General features: G+C 49.0%; 1 protein-coding gene across 1 annotated transcript; it reads right to left on the reverse strand.

Moving 5' to 3' along the window:
- Positions 1 to 1,485: 1,485 nt before the first annotated feature.
- Positions 1,486 to 8,926, reverse strand: FATE1 (fetal and adult testis expressed 1). Its single transcript, XM_004447973.2, has 5 exons — positions 8,751 to 8,926; positions 7,563 to 7,690; positions 3,178 to 3,278; positions 2,853 to 2,931; positions 1,486 to 2,049 (listed from the first exon to the last, which is right to left on the reverse strand). Exons 1-5 carry the CDS (start codon positions 8,854 to 8,856, stop codon positions 1,918 to 1,920), a joined length of 546 nt encoding a protein of 181 aa, XP_004448030.2. The 5' UTR covers positions 8,857 to 8,926; the 3' UTR covers positions 1,486 to 1,917.
- Positions 8,927 to 16,372: the final 7,446 nt, after the last annotated feature.

A 16,372-nucleotide genomic window follows, 5' to 3' on the forward strand; every position in this document is an offset into this window, starting at 1 on the left:
CTTTTTCTGCAAACGTGTCTGTGTCTGCGCACACACTCACACGCCCATGTCCCCAAGGACAGGCCTTGCCCCACCCAGGACAGCCTTCTCTTCCTCTGAGCTTCTCTGTGCAGCCTGGTTGAAGCAGAAGAAAGGCGCAGCCTTAAGGGGCCATGTCACTAAGGAGAGTGGGACTCGGGCTGGTGGTGCTGCCTCACTGCTTCGCTTCAGGACCACTGTGGCTTGGGCCTGGGTCTGTCCTTCCTCCCAGCCCTCAGGTGATTGCCAAGGCTCCTGGGCCCACTTGGAGGGGACAGTGAGGCTTCTTGCTCTCCTGGACCCTCTTGGCTCTCCTGGCCAGAAGCACTTGTACCAGGGCGCGGTCCTCTCCCCGGCCCACAGATTTGCTTCCTCTGTCTCTGCATTACCCACTCGGCTCTGCTCAGGGACTGAAGAGGGAATTGCCCAGGTACCTGCACCAAGTGTCCCTGTCTCTGCTCCCAATAGCAGCCAAGCTCCTGGGACAACATGCCCCACGGGACGGGTGGGAAGCCCCCACCATCCTCTCAGAAGGAAATGGAGGAACCCCCTCATTGCACAGAGGCACAGTAGGACTCAGATTGCCTGCCTCTCCCAGCAGCCCCCTCCTCTGCATCTCTGCTTTTATTCTAAGCCTTCACAGCTTGTGGCTCACTGCTCACTCTGTCTGTCTGTCTCACTCTCGCTCTCGCTCTCGCTCTTTCTCACACACACACACACCGATGGTCATGTTCATTTCATACCTAGTAACTAGCACACACTCCCATCTCTACAGATGGGGAAGGCTCAACACTTTGGGGAGATCGGGGAAGATCTATTTAGCCATTCGAGCCCATGAGAAGGTTCTGGGTCCCTGCCCTCAGAGACATGTGTATTCATCCCATAGTCTCAGCAGCCCAGCACATCTGCCCTGGGGCAGGGCACCTCTCGGGCTCAGTTCCACCGCCGACTGTGTCCCAGGTAAGCATCCTGGGCAGCTCATCGAAAGCACCAAAGGTCCTCCAGGGAGAAACCAGTTGTCCTGGGCTGTTTCAGGGGTGCATGACCCAGGAGTTGCGTGGGTGGTGGGGAAGGGGGTCCAAAGGTCCTGCATGTGGCCTCCACAACTGGATCAGGCCTCAGCCCAAGACAGACAGAGCTGAGCCCTAGGCCAGGCTCAGGAGAAGTGCTCCTAGTTGCTGCTCTGATCCCGGCTCTGCCAGATGACCCCAGGGCCATGCTGCCCTTCCCTGGGACTCAATTTCCTCATAGGCAAATGGAAGGGTTTTGGGTCCCTTCTGGGAACCACAGAACTGCTTCCCCCAAAGGGCTCACTGGCATGAACCTAACAGGAAAGAAGCCTAAGCTGCGGTGGGGGGTTGGAAGAGAACCAGCAGTTCAGACCCTGCAGCAGGGCCTGTGCCCGAGAGGCTGCTCCCAGGGCCCCCTGATGAGTTCTGAAGCAAAAGCAGGCATGAGGTTTGCCGCTATCACTGAACTTTTATTGAGCATGTTCTCTGTGCAGAGCCCCGTGCACCAAGAGGAAGGAATGGGAAAGCAAAGCCAAGCCCTGCCCACGGAGGAGAGGGGTGGGGCAAAAGGGATGCTGAGCTCACAAAGGAAAAAGGGGTCAGGCCGGGCCTTGCGCCATGCCTCTGGTGAGGGCACAGCTCGGGGTAGGGCAACAACTCAGCCCATTCAGACCTTCTGCAGGTCTGGCCTCCACCACCTTCCCAGCCAGCTAGGGCCTCCCAATGGGGTGCCTGTGACTCCCCCAGGCAGGGGGCCTGGTCAGAGTTGGAAAGTGGCCTTCACATTGCCTAGGGGTGCTGGGGATGGAAGGAGGATGGGTGAGGGGGCAGGGGGGAGAAGAAGGGGGAGGTAGAAGGCTCAGGCGGTGGCAGCGAGGGTGACGAAGCCTCACTGCCGAATCCATAGCCACAGGTTGGCGATACAGGCTGACACCAGCATAGCGAAGAACAGGGCTTCTCGGTGGCGCCAGGTGGCACCTTGGTCCTCCAGGGCCTGCAGACGCCAGGTGATGACACGCAGCTGCAGAGAGACCCAGGGCGGGGCTGGTCAGCAAGGCTTTTCTTGGGAAGCCCACAGCACAGCAGGGGAAGAAAGGATGACCTTAGGGCCAGGAAGCCAAGCTGCCTCTGGAGGAGAGGCAGGCAGAGCAGCTGATAGTCAGCTAGGCCAGGGGCCTGGGGCTGAAGTGGACGCAGTGGGACTCAAGCCTGAGCTGCTTGTGTCTCAGGCCCAATCTCCTTGACCTTTCTCCTGGGGCTTACTTAAGTCCTCTGGAAGAAGCCAGCCCACCCAAGCTGAGTGAGGGAAGCCTGGGGAGGCCTGTTGACCCTTAGGTGGGCTGGTATGGGGCAGCAAAAGGACCAGGACGATGGTACCAGGGTGGAGTGACACTTGGGTAGAGGGAGCCACCAGTACAGATGCTCCTCCATGACCCCTGGGGGCTCTGCCTGAGCAAGCTTGGGCTTGCCTTGAATGAAAAGGACCCATCTCAGACTTCTGAGCATCCCTCTTTCTGTTCCGTCTTCCTCTTCCTTCTTTCTCCTCCTATTACCTTCAGGCTTCCCATGGGCAGAGGTGGTTTCAAGGTTGGGCATCGAGATGGGACACCAGGGTTATGGGGACTGGGAGGAGGAGGAAAGGCACACTAATTGTAAGGGGGGAGTGGCCTCCTGGCACTCAAGGGCCCACCTACCCTAAGAGGCCATGATTCTGCCTCCCTCCTCCAAGTGGATCCCTGGGAAGCTGAAGCACTACAGCCAAGACAGCCACCCCTCCTGGAGTCTGAGGGGCCTCTCGTCAGCCCTGGCATGGCAGACACTCACCTGCCTTCTCATGATTTCCATCTCCAGTTCATTCAGCTCTTCCAGACCAATCTCAGCAACCACATCTGACTCTGGGTTACTGGGACATGAGAAAAGGCACAGGGTCAGAGTCACAGGTGGGCCCAGGAAAGCTGGAGTGGGCAGTGGGCCTGGAGGCTCAAGTGCTGCAGCAAGGAGGCAGCAGGCCCCATCCCCACACATTGGTCAGCTGCTCCAAATTCCCTTCTGCTTGCCAGTCTCTCTGCCCAGGATAGCCCCCTGCCCAAGCAGCCAGGCCCCAAAGAGCCCCAGCTTTCCCCCACAGTATCCCTCAGATCCCTCTTACCTATCATACTGGTGCCGCACGTCTTGGAAACCCCCAGGATTCTCGTGGGTATCATTCTGACCTTGTTCTCTTGACATTCTGGGCTTCTGCAGCTGGGGCCTCTAAGGAAAGGAAAGGTCAGTCGCTGTAACCCCTCAGACCTGGCTGAGTAGCCGCGCCACAATTTGCCCATTACCAAAAGCACACCTGTGGAGAGTCAGGCAGTCCCTGACCCCCTGGAATCAAGGGCTGGCAGCTTCAGACAACTTTCAGAGTCTGGAAGGGCCCCAAGTGGGCTGCCTGCCATCCCCACCCTCTCCATGCTCCTCAGTAGCCCCTGGCCATCTAGGCTGTGGCCAAGGGAGAACAACCACTGAGTCCCTGTGCTCTGTCAGAACTTTCACAGGCAGACATCAGTGACAGTCTGTGCAACCTACTGGAAGCAAACGTAATACCTCAACTTTACAGCCAAGGAAATTGTGGCTTGGTGAGGTGATTCCACTTCCCAAGGACATACGGGAGGAGTGGGAGCTAAGGTAAGAACGCTAGCTTCTGGGAAACCATAGACGCCTCTGAGTGAGCCAGCCAGCCCCGAAGCTGTAGCTTTTTTTTTTTAAAGATTTATTTATTTCTCTCCCTTCCCCCTCCCCCACCCCCCGCCCCAGTTGTCTGTTCTTTGTATCTATTTGTTGCATGTTCTTCTTTGTCTGCTTCTGTTGTTGTCAGCAGCACGGGAATCTGTGTTTCTTTTTGTTGTGTCATCTTTTTGTGTCAGCTCTCCTCAGTGCTGACGTGCACAAGGAGTGCTGTGCCACGCTGGGGTGTCCCCCGTGTAGGGGGAGCCCCACACACAAGAAGTGTGCCCTGTAAGGAGAGCCACCCAGTGCGAAAGAAAGTTCAGCCTGCCCAGGAATGGTGCTGCACACACGGAGAGCTGTAGCTTTTTATCCATCTGCTAATGACTCCCCAGAATCTAGTCTCTGGCCCAGAGTTCTCTCCCAAGCTGAGGACAGGAGTATCTCATGTCTTTAAAGAGCCAGGGTGGGATTAACTAAAGCCACACTCACAGACAAAAACAATGATACAAATATAAATAAAAGTGATGGGGTTCTGAAATCGACTTTCAGGTCCTCTTACTACACTGGCAGCCATACTTAGCTGGCATGATCAAGAACACAACCTCAGTTTAGTTCACCCAGAATTCTCCCATACTAACCTGCCCCATTACTGTCACTATTTCCTTTCAGTAGGATCAGCCTAGATAGATAAATTCATTAAAAATTCTTCTTTAAAAAAAAAAGAGCCAGTGTAGGGTAGAGGAGCAGATGGTGGCTTTCAGTGCCAGACCCACCTGGGCCCAAACACAGCTCAAGGTTTCCAGCTCGAGACAGAATATTCCACAAACTGCCCCACCTGCCAGGAAACACCCCATGTTCTAAGCTCTTACCAAAGTATCAATTCATCTAATCCTCACCACACCCTTAGGAGCCAAGTATAATCATTACTCCCATTTTGAAAGATGGGGAAACTGAGATGCAGACTTGCTCAAGTCACACAGCTGAAAAGTAGTAGAGCAGGAACGGAACCCAGAACATTTGCTCTGCAGATTGTGCCCTGAAACATTACATTTTGATGTCCCTCTTACTGAACACACTTAAGGCCCTGTTAAAGTGGCAGGAAAGAAATCAAAATGGTTTAGACCCACAAAAAGAAGCTCATGGGAGAGGCATCCATGAATGGAAGGTTCCAACAACATTGTGGAATTCAGAAAGAGCAGAGAAGCCACAGGAAGTGGGCCTCACATGGATCAGAGGCAGATGGGGTGCAGATGGGGTACAGCTGAGGAAAGCGGCATCTGCCCAGCAGCTCCCCAGGAGAGCCAGACCTGCAGGCTGCAGGGACAATGGGGCAGCTGGAAACATGAACAAAATGAATGGGAAAGCTGGGCTGGCAGTGTCACCAAAGAAACCCTCTTCCTTCTACCACCTAGGGATGCCCCAGTCTAATGGCCAGGAACCCACCTGCTCCCCCTGCTGAAGTGGGGCCTGTAGCTTGACAGGCCTTACCAGGAGGAGTGGGGTTTTGGGTTAGCGCCCCCATTTGCCCTGCAGTCCTTCTCTGTTCTTAAGTACTGACATTAAACTACCAGGCAGGAAAAATTCCTGGATAAAGAAGTTTCAAAAATGCAAAATTTCTCTTTCTCATTAGGAGCACATAGATATTGGTGTGACTTGGTAATAGTAGGTCACAGTCATCAGTTTTTTGTTTTTGTTTTTTACTTTCTTCTTCTTCTTAACATAGTTCCAAAATAGCACAGTGGGAATCAGGGGAGAGCCATCTAGTGTAAAATAAAGCACAGCCTGCCCAGGAGTGGTGCTGCACACATGGAGCACTGACGCAGCAAGATGACACAACAAGAAGAGACACAGATACCCGATGCCACCTAATGAGAATGCAAGCAGACACAGAAGGACATGCAGTGAATGGACACAGGGAGCAGACAACGGGGGCGGGGGGGGCCGGGAAGGGGAGAGAAATAAAAAATAAATCTTTAAAAAAAAAGGGAGGGGGGAATTTGATCAACAGCCTCCTAGAACAATTTCCAGACCATCCTCTTAATTTTCCTACAGATTGAGATCAGAAGGGACAACCTTTTTTGAGAGATCCGAAGGCTAAATATAGATGAATGTGGCCAGTGGCTGGTTTTGTTTGTTTCTAGGTAACATGGTTTGTTGTTAGCCTATCAAGATAATAAGAATTAATTTAAAAGCAACATCTCCAAGTTGATACTACCTTTTATTGGGATCGCCGAGAATAAGACAGTCCTGACTGTTCATTTGCAGTTATTTGCCTTGTTGCTTTTTTATTTCAGAAATTCTATTTGGTATTCCATACATTGTAAAAACATAATACTTTTATATTAATTTGATTGTGATTAGGAAATTCTATGAACTGCTGAATGTCCCAACTTCCCTCTGTTGTTTTCAAAAATGTGCTTTTTAAGGCTCAGTACTTTTTATTATTTTATTTCTGCTTTTTTTGGTTTGTTTGTTTTGGTTCTTGCATGCTGTGGGTCTCTCAGAAGCACTAGCAGTTCCATTAATTGTTTTATTTAAGAATAAATAAATAAAATTAATAAATTAAGATTCTTAATTTTTAAATTCAATATAATGTCTGCTTTTTAAGTATACTTCTCTAGTCCTAATAGCTGAACTTAACTAGTCCAGGGGTGAAATCCCCCTCAGTCTCAGGGGCATGGGAAGCTTCCTGGAGTGTGACCTTCTGGAACAACTTGATTTGGCTCCAGAATTTGGACATAGCAAGCCAATTCAATATTTCTGCCATATATTCATTCTCAGGCAGTGTCTGACCTGGGAGCTCTTTTCCTCTTTTTGCATTGAGGATGGGATCATTTCAGCGTTTATTGTAACCCATACCCTAGAAAACTCAGATCTTCCTCCTCCCCAACCTGGTTGTCTTTTCCCAGTAATCTTTGCAGCAGTATATGAACTTATACTTTTCTAAAACATGCCCTCACCATATTGAACGTAGCTTAAAGTATTAACTCCAGATGAAAGACAGTACTCACATGACTCCCTAGAATAGTCTGGTCTCCTTCCTCCTCCAAAATGGTTGTTTTTTTCCCAGTATCCTTTGCAACAGTATAACCGCCATCTTTTCTAGAACATTCCATCACCCACATTGAATGTAGCTTAAATCATTGGCTACAGAACAATGGGACTCTTGCAATTGGCTAGAACAGTCTTGTCTCCCTCCTTTTCCAAAATGGTCGCCTTTTCCCAGTATCCTTTGCAACAGTATAGCTGGCCTTTTTTTCTAGAACATTCCCTCACCCACTTTGAATGTAGCTTACCTGATTGGCTACAGAATGGTTAGACTCATTTGATTGGATTTCCTAGCAGCCAGTAAGCCTAGAAGCCTCATTCACCTCAGCATAAGCAACTGACATCTTAGCCCCTCCCTCTTTTTTTCATCAAAAAAAGTATCATCTCACACATGTTTTACAAAGTAACATTTATATGTACTCCCCAAGCAATGTGTGCTTCAGGCATTTTGAACTCCCAGGTTCAATTCCTTGCCTGCAAAATGATAGCTCAGAATCCCTCATGATGAAAGAGGTTGTTGATGTGGGAGGAGTGGGGTGAGGGAGGTGGGAGGTATATGGGGACCTCATATTTTTTTTAATGTAACATTTAAAAAAATAAAGAAAAAAATCCCTCATGGGCCCCCCTGCCCTCAGGTTCCTGCCTGGCACACAAGAGCTTCTGCTGACCCCCAAGTCAACATCTGGCCCTGCTGTACCCTGCCATGGTCAGGCTGGATCCCTACAGCTATAACTCCCAACTCTGACCCAGCCATCAAGTGCCAAGGAATCCACACAGTACCATTTTCTTGGGGTGGGAGGCAGACATATTCCAATCTGGTGGTGCCAGAACTGAGCAAGGAGCCTTGGTTTCCAACTTCTGTCGACGCTGTGACGCTCCCAGGGACCAGGTTCCACGTTCTGCCATTTCTAGGGAGAACAGAAGCCCCAAGAATAGAGGTTGTACCAGGGATTTCCAGGCACAGGAACACCATAAAGAAGACAAGTCCACAAACTTCTTGGTAATGCACAGTACCCATTCACCCCCATCCGCCAGGCAATCCCAGGCCTCCACTTTACATCCGCTCAACCGGTCAACAATTATCTGCTGAAGACTGACCTCTGCACTAAGTACTGGGGAGAGAGAGCAATGACCACGAGACAAGGCCCCAGCTATGAAGGAACTGACCAGCTGTAGGTGTATAAGGCAGAGTAAAGTGCAAAACAACATAACCAACCGGTGCCAATTCAGATAGAGAGATACACAGTCCCAAAACAATAAAGGCAGGATAACTTGACAAGGAAGGGGCTACTTCCAGAAAAGGAGACAACATTGAGGCGGAGACCTGAAAGGGCTAAAGCGCCCAGCCATAGAAAATCTAGGGTAAGAGCATTCAAGGCAGAGGCAGCAGCAATTACTAAGGCTGGGAGAAAGGAACAATCTTGGGGTGTTACAAGAAAACAGCAGAAATACCCTGTGCAGTGGCCCCCACTGTGATACTCACATAGCTCTTTCTGTGTATTTGCCTCAGCATGAAGAATTTTGAGGGGGCAACCCTGATCGGGCCATGGAGACCATGGGACAGAGTTTGGAGTTTCGACTACAGGACAAGGGGAAGGCATGGGGGAGGGCTGGCAGAGAGAATCAGTCTGATTGAGCCTAATATTTTGCAATAGACACAGCAGGAAAGTCCGCGCATGCTGTCGTTTCTGTTCTCCTCCCTCCCGAGCCGCTCTGGAGCGCTGAGGTAATATGAAAACCGCAGATGCTTGCATGTCAAGCCCTTTCCCCCCAGGTCCCTTGTCAGCCTGTCCCCACAGACATGCATAAGTGCACCAAGGTGCAGACACACAACATGTGCCCACACAGACATACAGACACGCGCATGCCTACACCTCCTCTAACGCTCATCTGCACAGGTGCAGATATGTGCCCACAGTGCTGCCCTTCCCACCCACCAAGGGTCAGGGCATTTCAGCGGATCCTCACCTGCTACCATCAGGTGCTCTTGACTTTGCTTTTGGCCTCCAGGCTTCAGCTCTTTGTCCACGGACAATCCCATCTTCTCCTTGATGCTAGGGAGCCCTCCTGCCATCGCAGCCAATTGTTCACTTGCAAGCTATATCCAGGCCTGCACGGGCTGCAGGTCACAGAGGAAGCCCTTCAAAAACCACTCCTCGAGGGGTAGGAGCACCAGGAAAATATGCCGAGGCAGGCATGGAGGTGGAGCCAGGAGACTCCCTCTCCCCACTCAGGCCTTGGGCCCGGCACCTCCTGTTCCGGCTCTATCTTGTTGGCTGTGTTTGCAGCCTTCTTCCCTGCTACTCTGTAAGCAATTTAGGAGGAGAGATAAAGCCCAGAACCTTTGCCTGTAAGAACTGCTCTGGCTCAGGGGTCGCCTGATCTGGTCCCAACATAGGAAAGGTGGGGTCCACCTTCCATCATTCCTAGGGAGAGGCAGGAACAGTAGCAAGGTCCCGTAGACAGTAAGAGGCCAAAGCAGGGTTAGACCCTAAGCCTGCTATGGCTTCCGCAAGGCCAATTCTAGCTGGGAGTCCAGACTGTCCCCACCCAAAGGTATCCTCTGTGGAGCACGTCCTGCCTCCTCGAACCCCAAGTTCTCAGGCAGGGCAGGTGACCATTCTCCTGGGTCAGGCTGGGCAGGAACCAGGAGAAAACTTCCTCCCAGCAAGCTCCCGGGACCCCTCTAGGGAAGAGCCACAGAGCTCCTGGGGGAAGGGGAGGCTGTTCATGAAAAGAACCAAGCACAGATGGTGCCAGGTGGCCAGAAGAGGAGGAAAAGAAGGAGAGAGGAAGAGAGGGGAAAGGGAGAGGCCAGGCCTCGCTTCGAGAGCACTACATGGTCTGGGCCTGCTGCCCTTGTCCCTTGCCCAACCTGTCTAGCCCTGAGACCCAGCTCTCGCAGAGCTGAGCTGACACGGACCCTGCCCACATTCTTGGGGCCCACCAAGAGCCTTTCTTAGCTCCAGCCCAGCAGCTGCCATGAAATCTGAGCTTCCCAGAGGGCCACCTTCCCTGCCACCCAGAGTCCAGCTGAGGCTGCCAAAAGCTACTCAGCAGGCTCTGGGGGACTCAGGAACCTGGGAAACAGGAGTCATGGGTTTCTTCCCTGCCAGGGTTACCAGAATTCACAAAGAAAACTCCAGGGCACCAAGTTAAATTTGAATTTCAGATAAGTAAATTTTTAGTAGCAGGACGCCCCATGGAATATTTAGGACCTATTTACACTAAAAGAAAGTTTATCTGGCTGCCCTAGGCCCTGCCTATCCTTACTACAGTGTCAAGACTTAACTTGGGCCTAGACTCTCTCTTCTTTGGGACTCAGTTTCCCCACTGGACAATGGAGCTACAGGGTGGCCAGCTTGTCCAAGTCAAAAGAAGCTGGACAGTACAGGTACTGGCTTGCTTCAGGGCCTTGAGATACTGACCCCAGATTCCTCTGGCTGCCAACTGGGTTTCTAGGGCACAGCCGGGTCTAGGCCCAGGTCCATGTAGATGCGCTGACCCTTGGTGGCACAGGCACCCATTAATTGAAGCCAAAAGTCCCATACAGGAGCAACTGGCTGGGACAAGAGCTGTCAGTGCCAGGGTCTGAGCTTGGTGAGGCCAGGATAGCTCAACTCTCCTCTACAGAGTGCCAAATTTAGACTCACAGACGGCTGGAACAGGAATGGCCTTTTGGGTGACTTTCAGACAGGGATGCCAAATGTGGAGAGAGATGACTGCTTGGCCAGGTCTCCCTTGGAGGCAGTGGCCAGACCAGGGCAGAGACTTTGACCCATACTCCTCATGTCCCAGCCCACCCATCCAGCCTGGCAGCAACAGCTTGATCCCCAGGTGTCCAAAGGCATCATCATGGGCAGCAAGGAGACATATGTCCATTCTTTGGCTTCTCCCAGAGGAGGTGACAGGGAGCGGTCTGGCTCTTCTGCCACATTTGCTCAGAGTTAAAAACTCCCTTGTGCCCCAGGGACAATTGCCGAATATTATATGTCCTCCTATGGCCCACTGGATAGAACGTGGGAAAGTGTGGGCTATGGTGTGGAACACGGGACATGGGTTGCAACGAGGCCGGGAGATGTACTCACCAGACGCAATGGATGTGACATGATGATGGGGGAGAGTGTTATTGGGGGAGGAGTGGTGGGGTGGGGGCGAATGGGGACCTCATATATTTTTAATGTAATATTTTTTTTAAAATGAATAAATTGAGTAGAATTTGAAAAAAAAAAAACTCTCTGTCTCACCAAGTTCCTCAGGAAGTCGGCCTCACCCCATGACACCTTACCCCTTGCCTGAGGTTGCCAGAATTAGCAAACAAAATTGCAGGATAAGTTAAAGTTGATTTTCAGATGAAAAACAAATCGTTTTCTAGTGTAGGTATATCCCAAATTTACTGGCACCCTGTATTTTATCTGGCAAACCTGCCCTTGCCCTTGTCTGAGACAGACTGGAGGGCAAGCAAGGAAGGGGGTGGGCAGCAGCAGTGCAGGCATGTCACCACCCTCCAGCTGTCTCAGCTTGAGCAGGGCATTGCATCTCTCTGGGCCTTAGTTGTCATCATCCAAAAAATAGAGAATGACTGAAGACATAACCCGGTCCATGAAAGTTTTTCTCAAACTATTAAAATCCTCCTTATTTTACCAAAACGAAGTAGAAGGCCTCACAGGCAGTGACCCCCCTTGAGTCACATGGTCTTTATGCTCTCGGGCCTGTTTTCTGATGCCTTCCCCAGCCTCAGTCCTGTCTTGGAGGCCCCAGGGACAGTGGAAGTAAAAGAGTTTGGTTGCTGGCATTAGTCCCACAGTAATTTTATCAGCCCCTCCAAACCACTCCAAATAAACACACTACTCAAGGGAAAATGCACTGCCCTCACTACGCAAGGTGTTTCTAGGGAGAGGGTATCTGGCTCTCTTCCTGGGGATGCAGGCCTTTCCTTTTCAAGCGAGTAGTTGAGGAAATTCCCTTCCCAACCCTATGCATCTCACCTCCTCTGCAGGCCTGCCTCACTTAGATTGGCCAACAAGGCTAGCTAAGAGGCAGGGACAGAATTTGCTGTGTGACTTTGAATATGTCCCTCTCTGAACTGGCACATCACCCAGGCATGCCAACCTTTTCCCTCTAACATCACAACTTTTGAAATTGCCCTAAACTTTTATTCAAATATTCTGAAATATCTCCACCCTCTGGTGGGCTAACTGTGAGGCACCAGGTGAGTGGTGGGGCACAAAGAAATGGAAGACCCCAAATGGAAGGCTCCAGAAGAGGTGCACAAGGGCCTGGTGCCTCGAAGCTCTCCCAATGTCTGAACAGATGTATAGGCATGCTTTGGAGATATGATGGGTTCAATTCCAGACCACTGTAATGAAGCAAGTCACACGAAGTTTTTTTGGCTTCCCAGTGCATATGAAAGTTATGTTTATACTATACTGGAGTCTACTAGGTACACAATAGTATTATGTCTATAAAAATTGTGCACATACCTCAATTAAAAATACTTTATTGCTAAAAATATGCTAACCATCACCTGAGCCTTTAGCAAGTCATAATCATTTTGCTGATGGTGGGTTTTGCCTCAGTGTCGATGACTGCTGACTGATCAGGGTGGCGGTCTCTGAAGGTTGGGGTGGCTGTGGCGATTGCTTAAAACAAGACAACCATGAAGCTTACTGCATCAATGCATCTCTTTCATGAATGATTTCTCTGTAGTATGCTATGCTGTTTGATAGCATTTTACCCACAGAACTTTTTACAAAATTGGAGTCAATGCTCTCAAACCCTGCCACTGCTTGATTAACTAAGTTTATGCAATATTCTAAATCCTTTGTTGTCATTTCAACAATGTTCACAGCATCTTCACCAGGAATGGATTCCATCTCAAGGAACGATTTTGTTTGCTCATCCATAAGAAGCAACTCCTCGTCTGTACATGTTTTATCAGGAGATTGCAGCAATTCAATCACATCTTCAGGCTCCACTTCTAATTCTAGTTTTCTTGGTATTTGTACCACATCTGCAGGTACTTCTTGCACTGAGGTTTTGAACCCCTCAAAGTCATCCATAGGGGTCGGAATCAACTTCTTCAAACTCCTGTTCACATTGATATTTCCTTCCGTGAATCAGGATGTTCCTAATTGCATCTAAAATGGTGAAGTCTTTTCAGAAGGTTTTCAATTTACTTTGCCACTATCTTTGGCAGCTATAGCCTTACAAAATGTGCTTCTTAAATAATAAGACTTGGAAGTCAATATGACTCCTTGATCCATGGGCTGCAGATTGGATGGTCTGTCACTATGTCACTAAGCACGAAAATAGCATTCATGTCATTGTACATCTCCATCAGAGTTCTTGGGCAACCAAGTGCAATATCAATGAGCAGTCATATTTTGAAAGGAATCTTTTTTTCTGAGCAGTAAGTCTCCAAGGTGGGCAGTCAACCATGGTGTAGGCAGATGTGCTATCATCTAGGCTTTGTTGTTCCATCCATAGTACACAGGCAGAATAGATGCAGCATAATTCTTAGGGGCCCTAAGATTTCCAGAATGGTAAATGAGCATTGGTTTCAACTTTTAAGTCACCATTCCATTAGCGCCTAACAAGAGTCAGCCTTTGAAGCCAGGCATGGATTTCTCTATTCTAACTATGAAAGTCCTGGATGGCATCTTCTTCCAATATCAGACTGTTTCATCTATGCTGAAAATCTGTTGCTTCATGGAGCCACCTTCATCAGTTCTCCTAGCTAGACCTTCCAGGTAACTTGCTGCAGCTTCTACATCAGCACTTGTGGCTTCATCTTGCACTTTGATGTTATAGAGTGGGCATCTTTCCTTAAACCTCATGAGCCAACCTCTGCTAGCTTCACACTTTTCTTCAGCAGCTGCCTCCTTACCTCTCTCAGCCTTCAAAGAATTGAAAAGAGTTAATTCTTGCTGTGGATTAGGCTTTGGCTTAAGGAATGTTGTGGCTGGTTTGATTTTCTATCCCACCCTCTAAAACTTTCTCCATATCAGCAATAAGACTGTTTCTCTTTCTTATCATTTATGCATTCACCAGAGTAGGACTTTTTATTTCCTTCAGGAACTTTTCCTTTGCATTCACAATTTGGCTAACTGTTTAGCACAAGAGGCCTAGCTTTTGGCCTCTCTTGTCTTTTGGCATGCCTTCCTCTCTAAGCTTAAACATTTCTAGTTTTTTATTTAAAGTGTAAGACATATAACTCTTCCTTTCACTTGAAAACTTAGAGGCCATGGTAGGGTTATTTACTGGCCTAGTTTCAATATCGTTGTGTCTCTGGGAAAAAGGAGGCCTGAGGAGAGCAAGAGAAACAGGAAAATGGGTGGTCAGTGGAGCAGTCAAAACACACTCATTTATTGATTAAGTTCGCCACCTTATATGGGTGTAGTTTATGGCACCCCAAAACAATTACACTAGTACCATCAAAGATCACTGATCAAGGAAGTGGATGTGGCTTAACTGACAGAGCGTGTATCTACCATATGGAGGATCCTGGTTTCGATTCCAAGGGCCTCCCGACCTTGAGCTGGCCCAAGCTCAGTGCTGCTGCATGCAAGGAGTGCCATGTCACGCAGGGGCACTCCCACTTAGTGGTACCCCACGCGCAAGGTGTGCACCCCACGAGGAGAGCCTCCCTGCATGAAAAAAGCACAGCCCGCCCAGAAGTGGCGCTGCACATATGGAGAGCTGACACAGCAAAATGAAGCAAAAAAAAAAAAGAGAGACACAGTTTCCCAGTGCAGCCTGATAATGCAAGCAGACGCACACAAACACACAGTGTATGGACACAGAGAGCAGACAATGGGGGAAGAGGAGAGAAATAAATCAAATAAATCTTTAAAAAAAATCACTGATCACAGATCACCATAACAGGTAAAATAATAGTGGAAAACTTTGAAATATTGCAAGAATGACCAAAATGTGACACAGAGTCACAAAGTGAGCTCAGGCTCTCGGGAAAATAGCTCCAATAGACTTGCTCCATGTAGGGTAGCCACAAACCTTCAGTTTGTAAGCAACACAATATCTGTCAACCTTAATAAAGTGGAGTGCAATAAAACAAGGTGTGCCAATACCTCACTTCTAGATGAGATGTGGAGGCGTTTTTGGGACTTGGAGTTGCCCTGGATGGTGCTTCAGGGGCAATCTCCGGACATTGTAAATCCTCACAGGGCCCACTGGATGGAATGGGGGAGAGTATGGGCCATGATGTGGACCATTGACCATGAGGTGCAGAGGTGCCCAAAGATGTACTTACCAAATGCAATGGATGTATCATGATGATGGGAACGAGTGTTGCTGGGGGGGGAGTGGTGGGGTGGGGGTGGTGGGGTTGAATGGGACCTCATATTTTTTGAATGTAATATTTTTACAAAATGAATAAAATTTTAAAAAATACCTCACTTCTTTTAAAAGTAGCACAGTATTGTATCCTGCTGCACAGCTGCATCACTGCTCATTATCTTGCTCAGAGACCTCTTTGCTATTATAAACACGTACAAATGTGTTTGTAGAGCATGTGCCTAGGATTGGAATTGCTGGATTCTGGGGTATGTGAGTTTATGATTTTGACTGATATTGTCAAGATCCCTCTGTAGAGGCTGCACCTAGTGGGACCCCATTAAGGGGAAATGCTTGCTTCTTCACAACCTTCTCAATGGGGGCTATTATGAAACTTTCTAAGAGGCATCATTATAATGGGTGAAAAATGATATCCATCTCATTGTTTCTTTAATTTATATTGCTTTAATTATGAATAAACCTGAGCAATGCTTCATATGTTTATTGACCTTCTGTGTTTCTTTCCTGTGAACTGTCTGCTATAGGGCTTGGATCTTTATTAAAATAAGAGGTGTTTTATTAACAAAAAGGATTGGGGATGAACACTCTCCCTCTCTTCAAGCTAAGCTTCTCCAAAGCAAGCATATCATCTTTTCCCCTAAAGGTGATCATGAGCACAGAGCCTCCACTGGGGACCAAACAAAACCAGTTAATTGCATCCAAGTTTTTGCTGAAACCTAGAGGGCATTCAGTGCCTCCACAGAGCAGGTGTCCTGTCTGTCTGGTCCCTGTGTCTGTCTCTCTGCCTACACACCTCCCTGTCTACCTGCCTCCAGGCTGCCTGACTACATGTTTCCAACGATGACTTCCTCCAGCTCTTCACCTCACCAAGCTTTCTGCTTAGATTCCTGACTAGCTTGGTCTCTGGAAGCCTTGGATGCCACCCACTCCCCATCTCCCTTGTAAGCAGCAGTACACCTGGGAGTTACTCTTAGTCCCACTTCTGGGGGATCTTTGGCTTGTTGATTCTCCCACTTTGAGTCTCAATTTCCCTTCTTCACAAAGAACACTGGGCTAAAACCCAAGTTGAGGTTCACAGTGTGTTTCCTGGTTTCAGGGAGGTGCATTGGGACTCCCTGGGCTTCCAGGCAGACCCATTACTTTTCACCCAGACCAGCTCAGCCTTTATCACTTCCCTACTCTGGGGTTCCATGTCAGACATCACTCCAGCAAAATGTCTTGAAAGAAAGTCCCAAATCCATAGGAGGTGATGATCTCTAAGGCCTTGTACTTGA

The sequence above is a fragment of the Dasypus novemcinctus genome, chromosome X (genome assembly GCF_030445035.2).
Source record: "Dasypus novemcinctus isolate mDasNov1 chromosome X, mDasNov1.1.hap2, whole genome shotgun sequence".
Classification (NCBI taxonomy): domain Eukaryota; kingdom Metazoa; phylum Chordata; class Mammalia; order Cingulata; family Dasypodidae; genus Dasypus; species Dasypus novemcinctus.

What these genes read in the sequence shown, in the direction of transcription:
- FATE1 (XM_004447973.2), bottom strand. Translation starts at nt 8,856, where the DNA reads ATGGCAGGAGGGCTCCCTAGCATCAAGGAGAAGATGGGATTGTCCGTG. An exon ending in AGAGCACCTGATGGTAGCAG is followed by an intron (nt 7,691 to 8,750) that starts GTGAGGATCCGC and finishes TGTTCTCCCTAG; the next exon opens with AAATGGCAGAACGTGGAACC. An exon ending in GTGCGGCACCAGTATGATAG is followed by an intron (nt 2,932 to 3,177) that starts GTAAGAGGGATC and finishes CTCATGTCCCAG; the next exon opens with TAACCCAGAGTCAGATGTGG.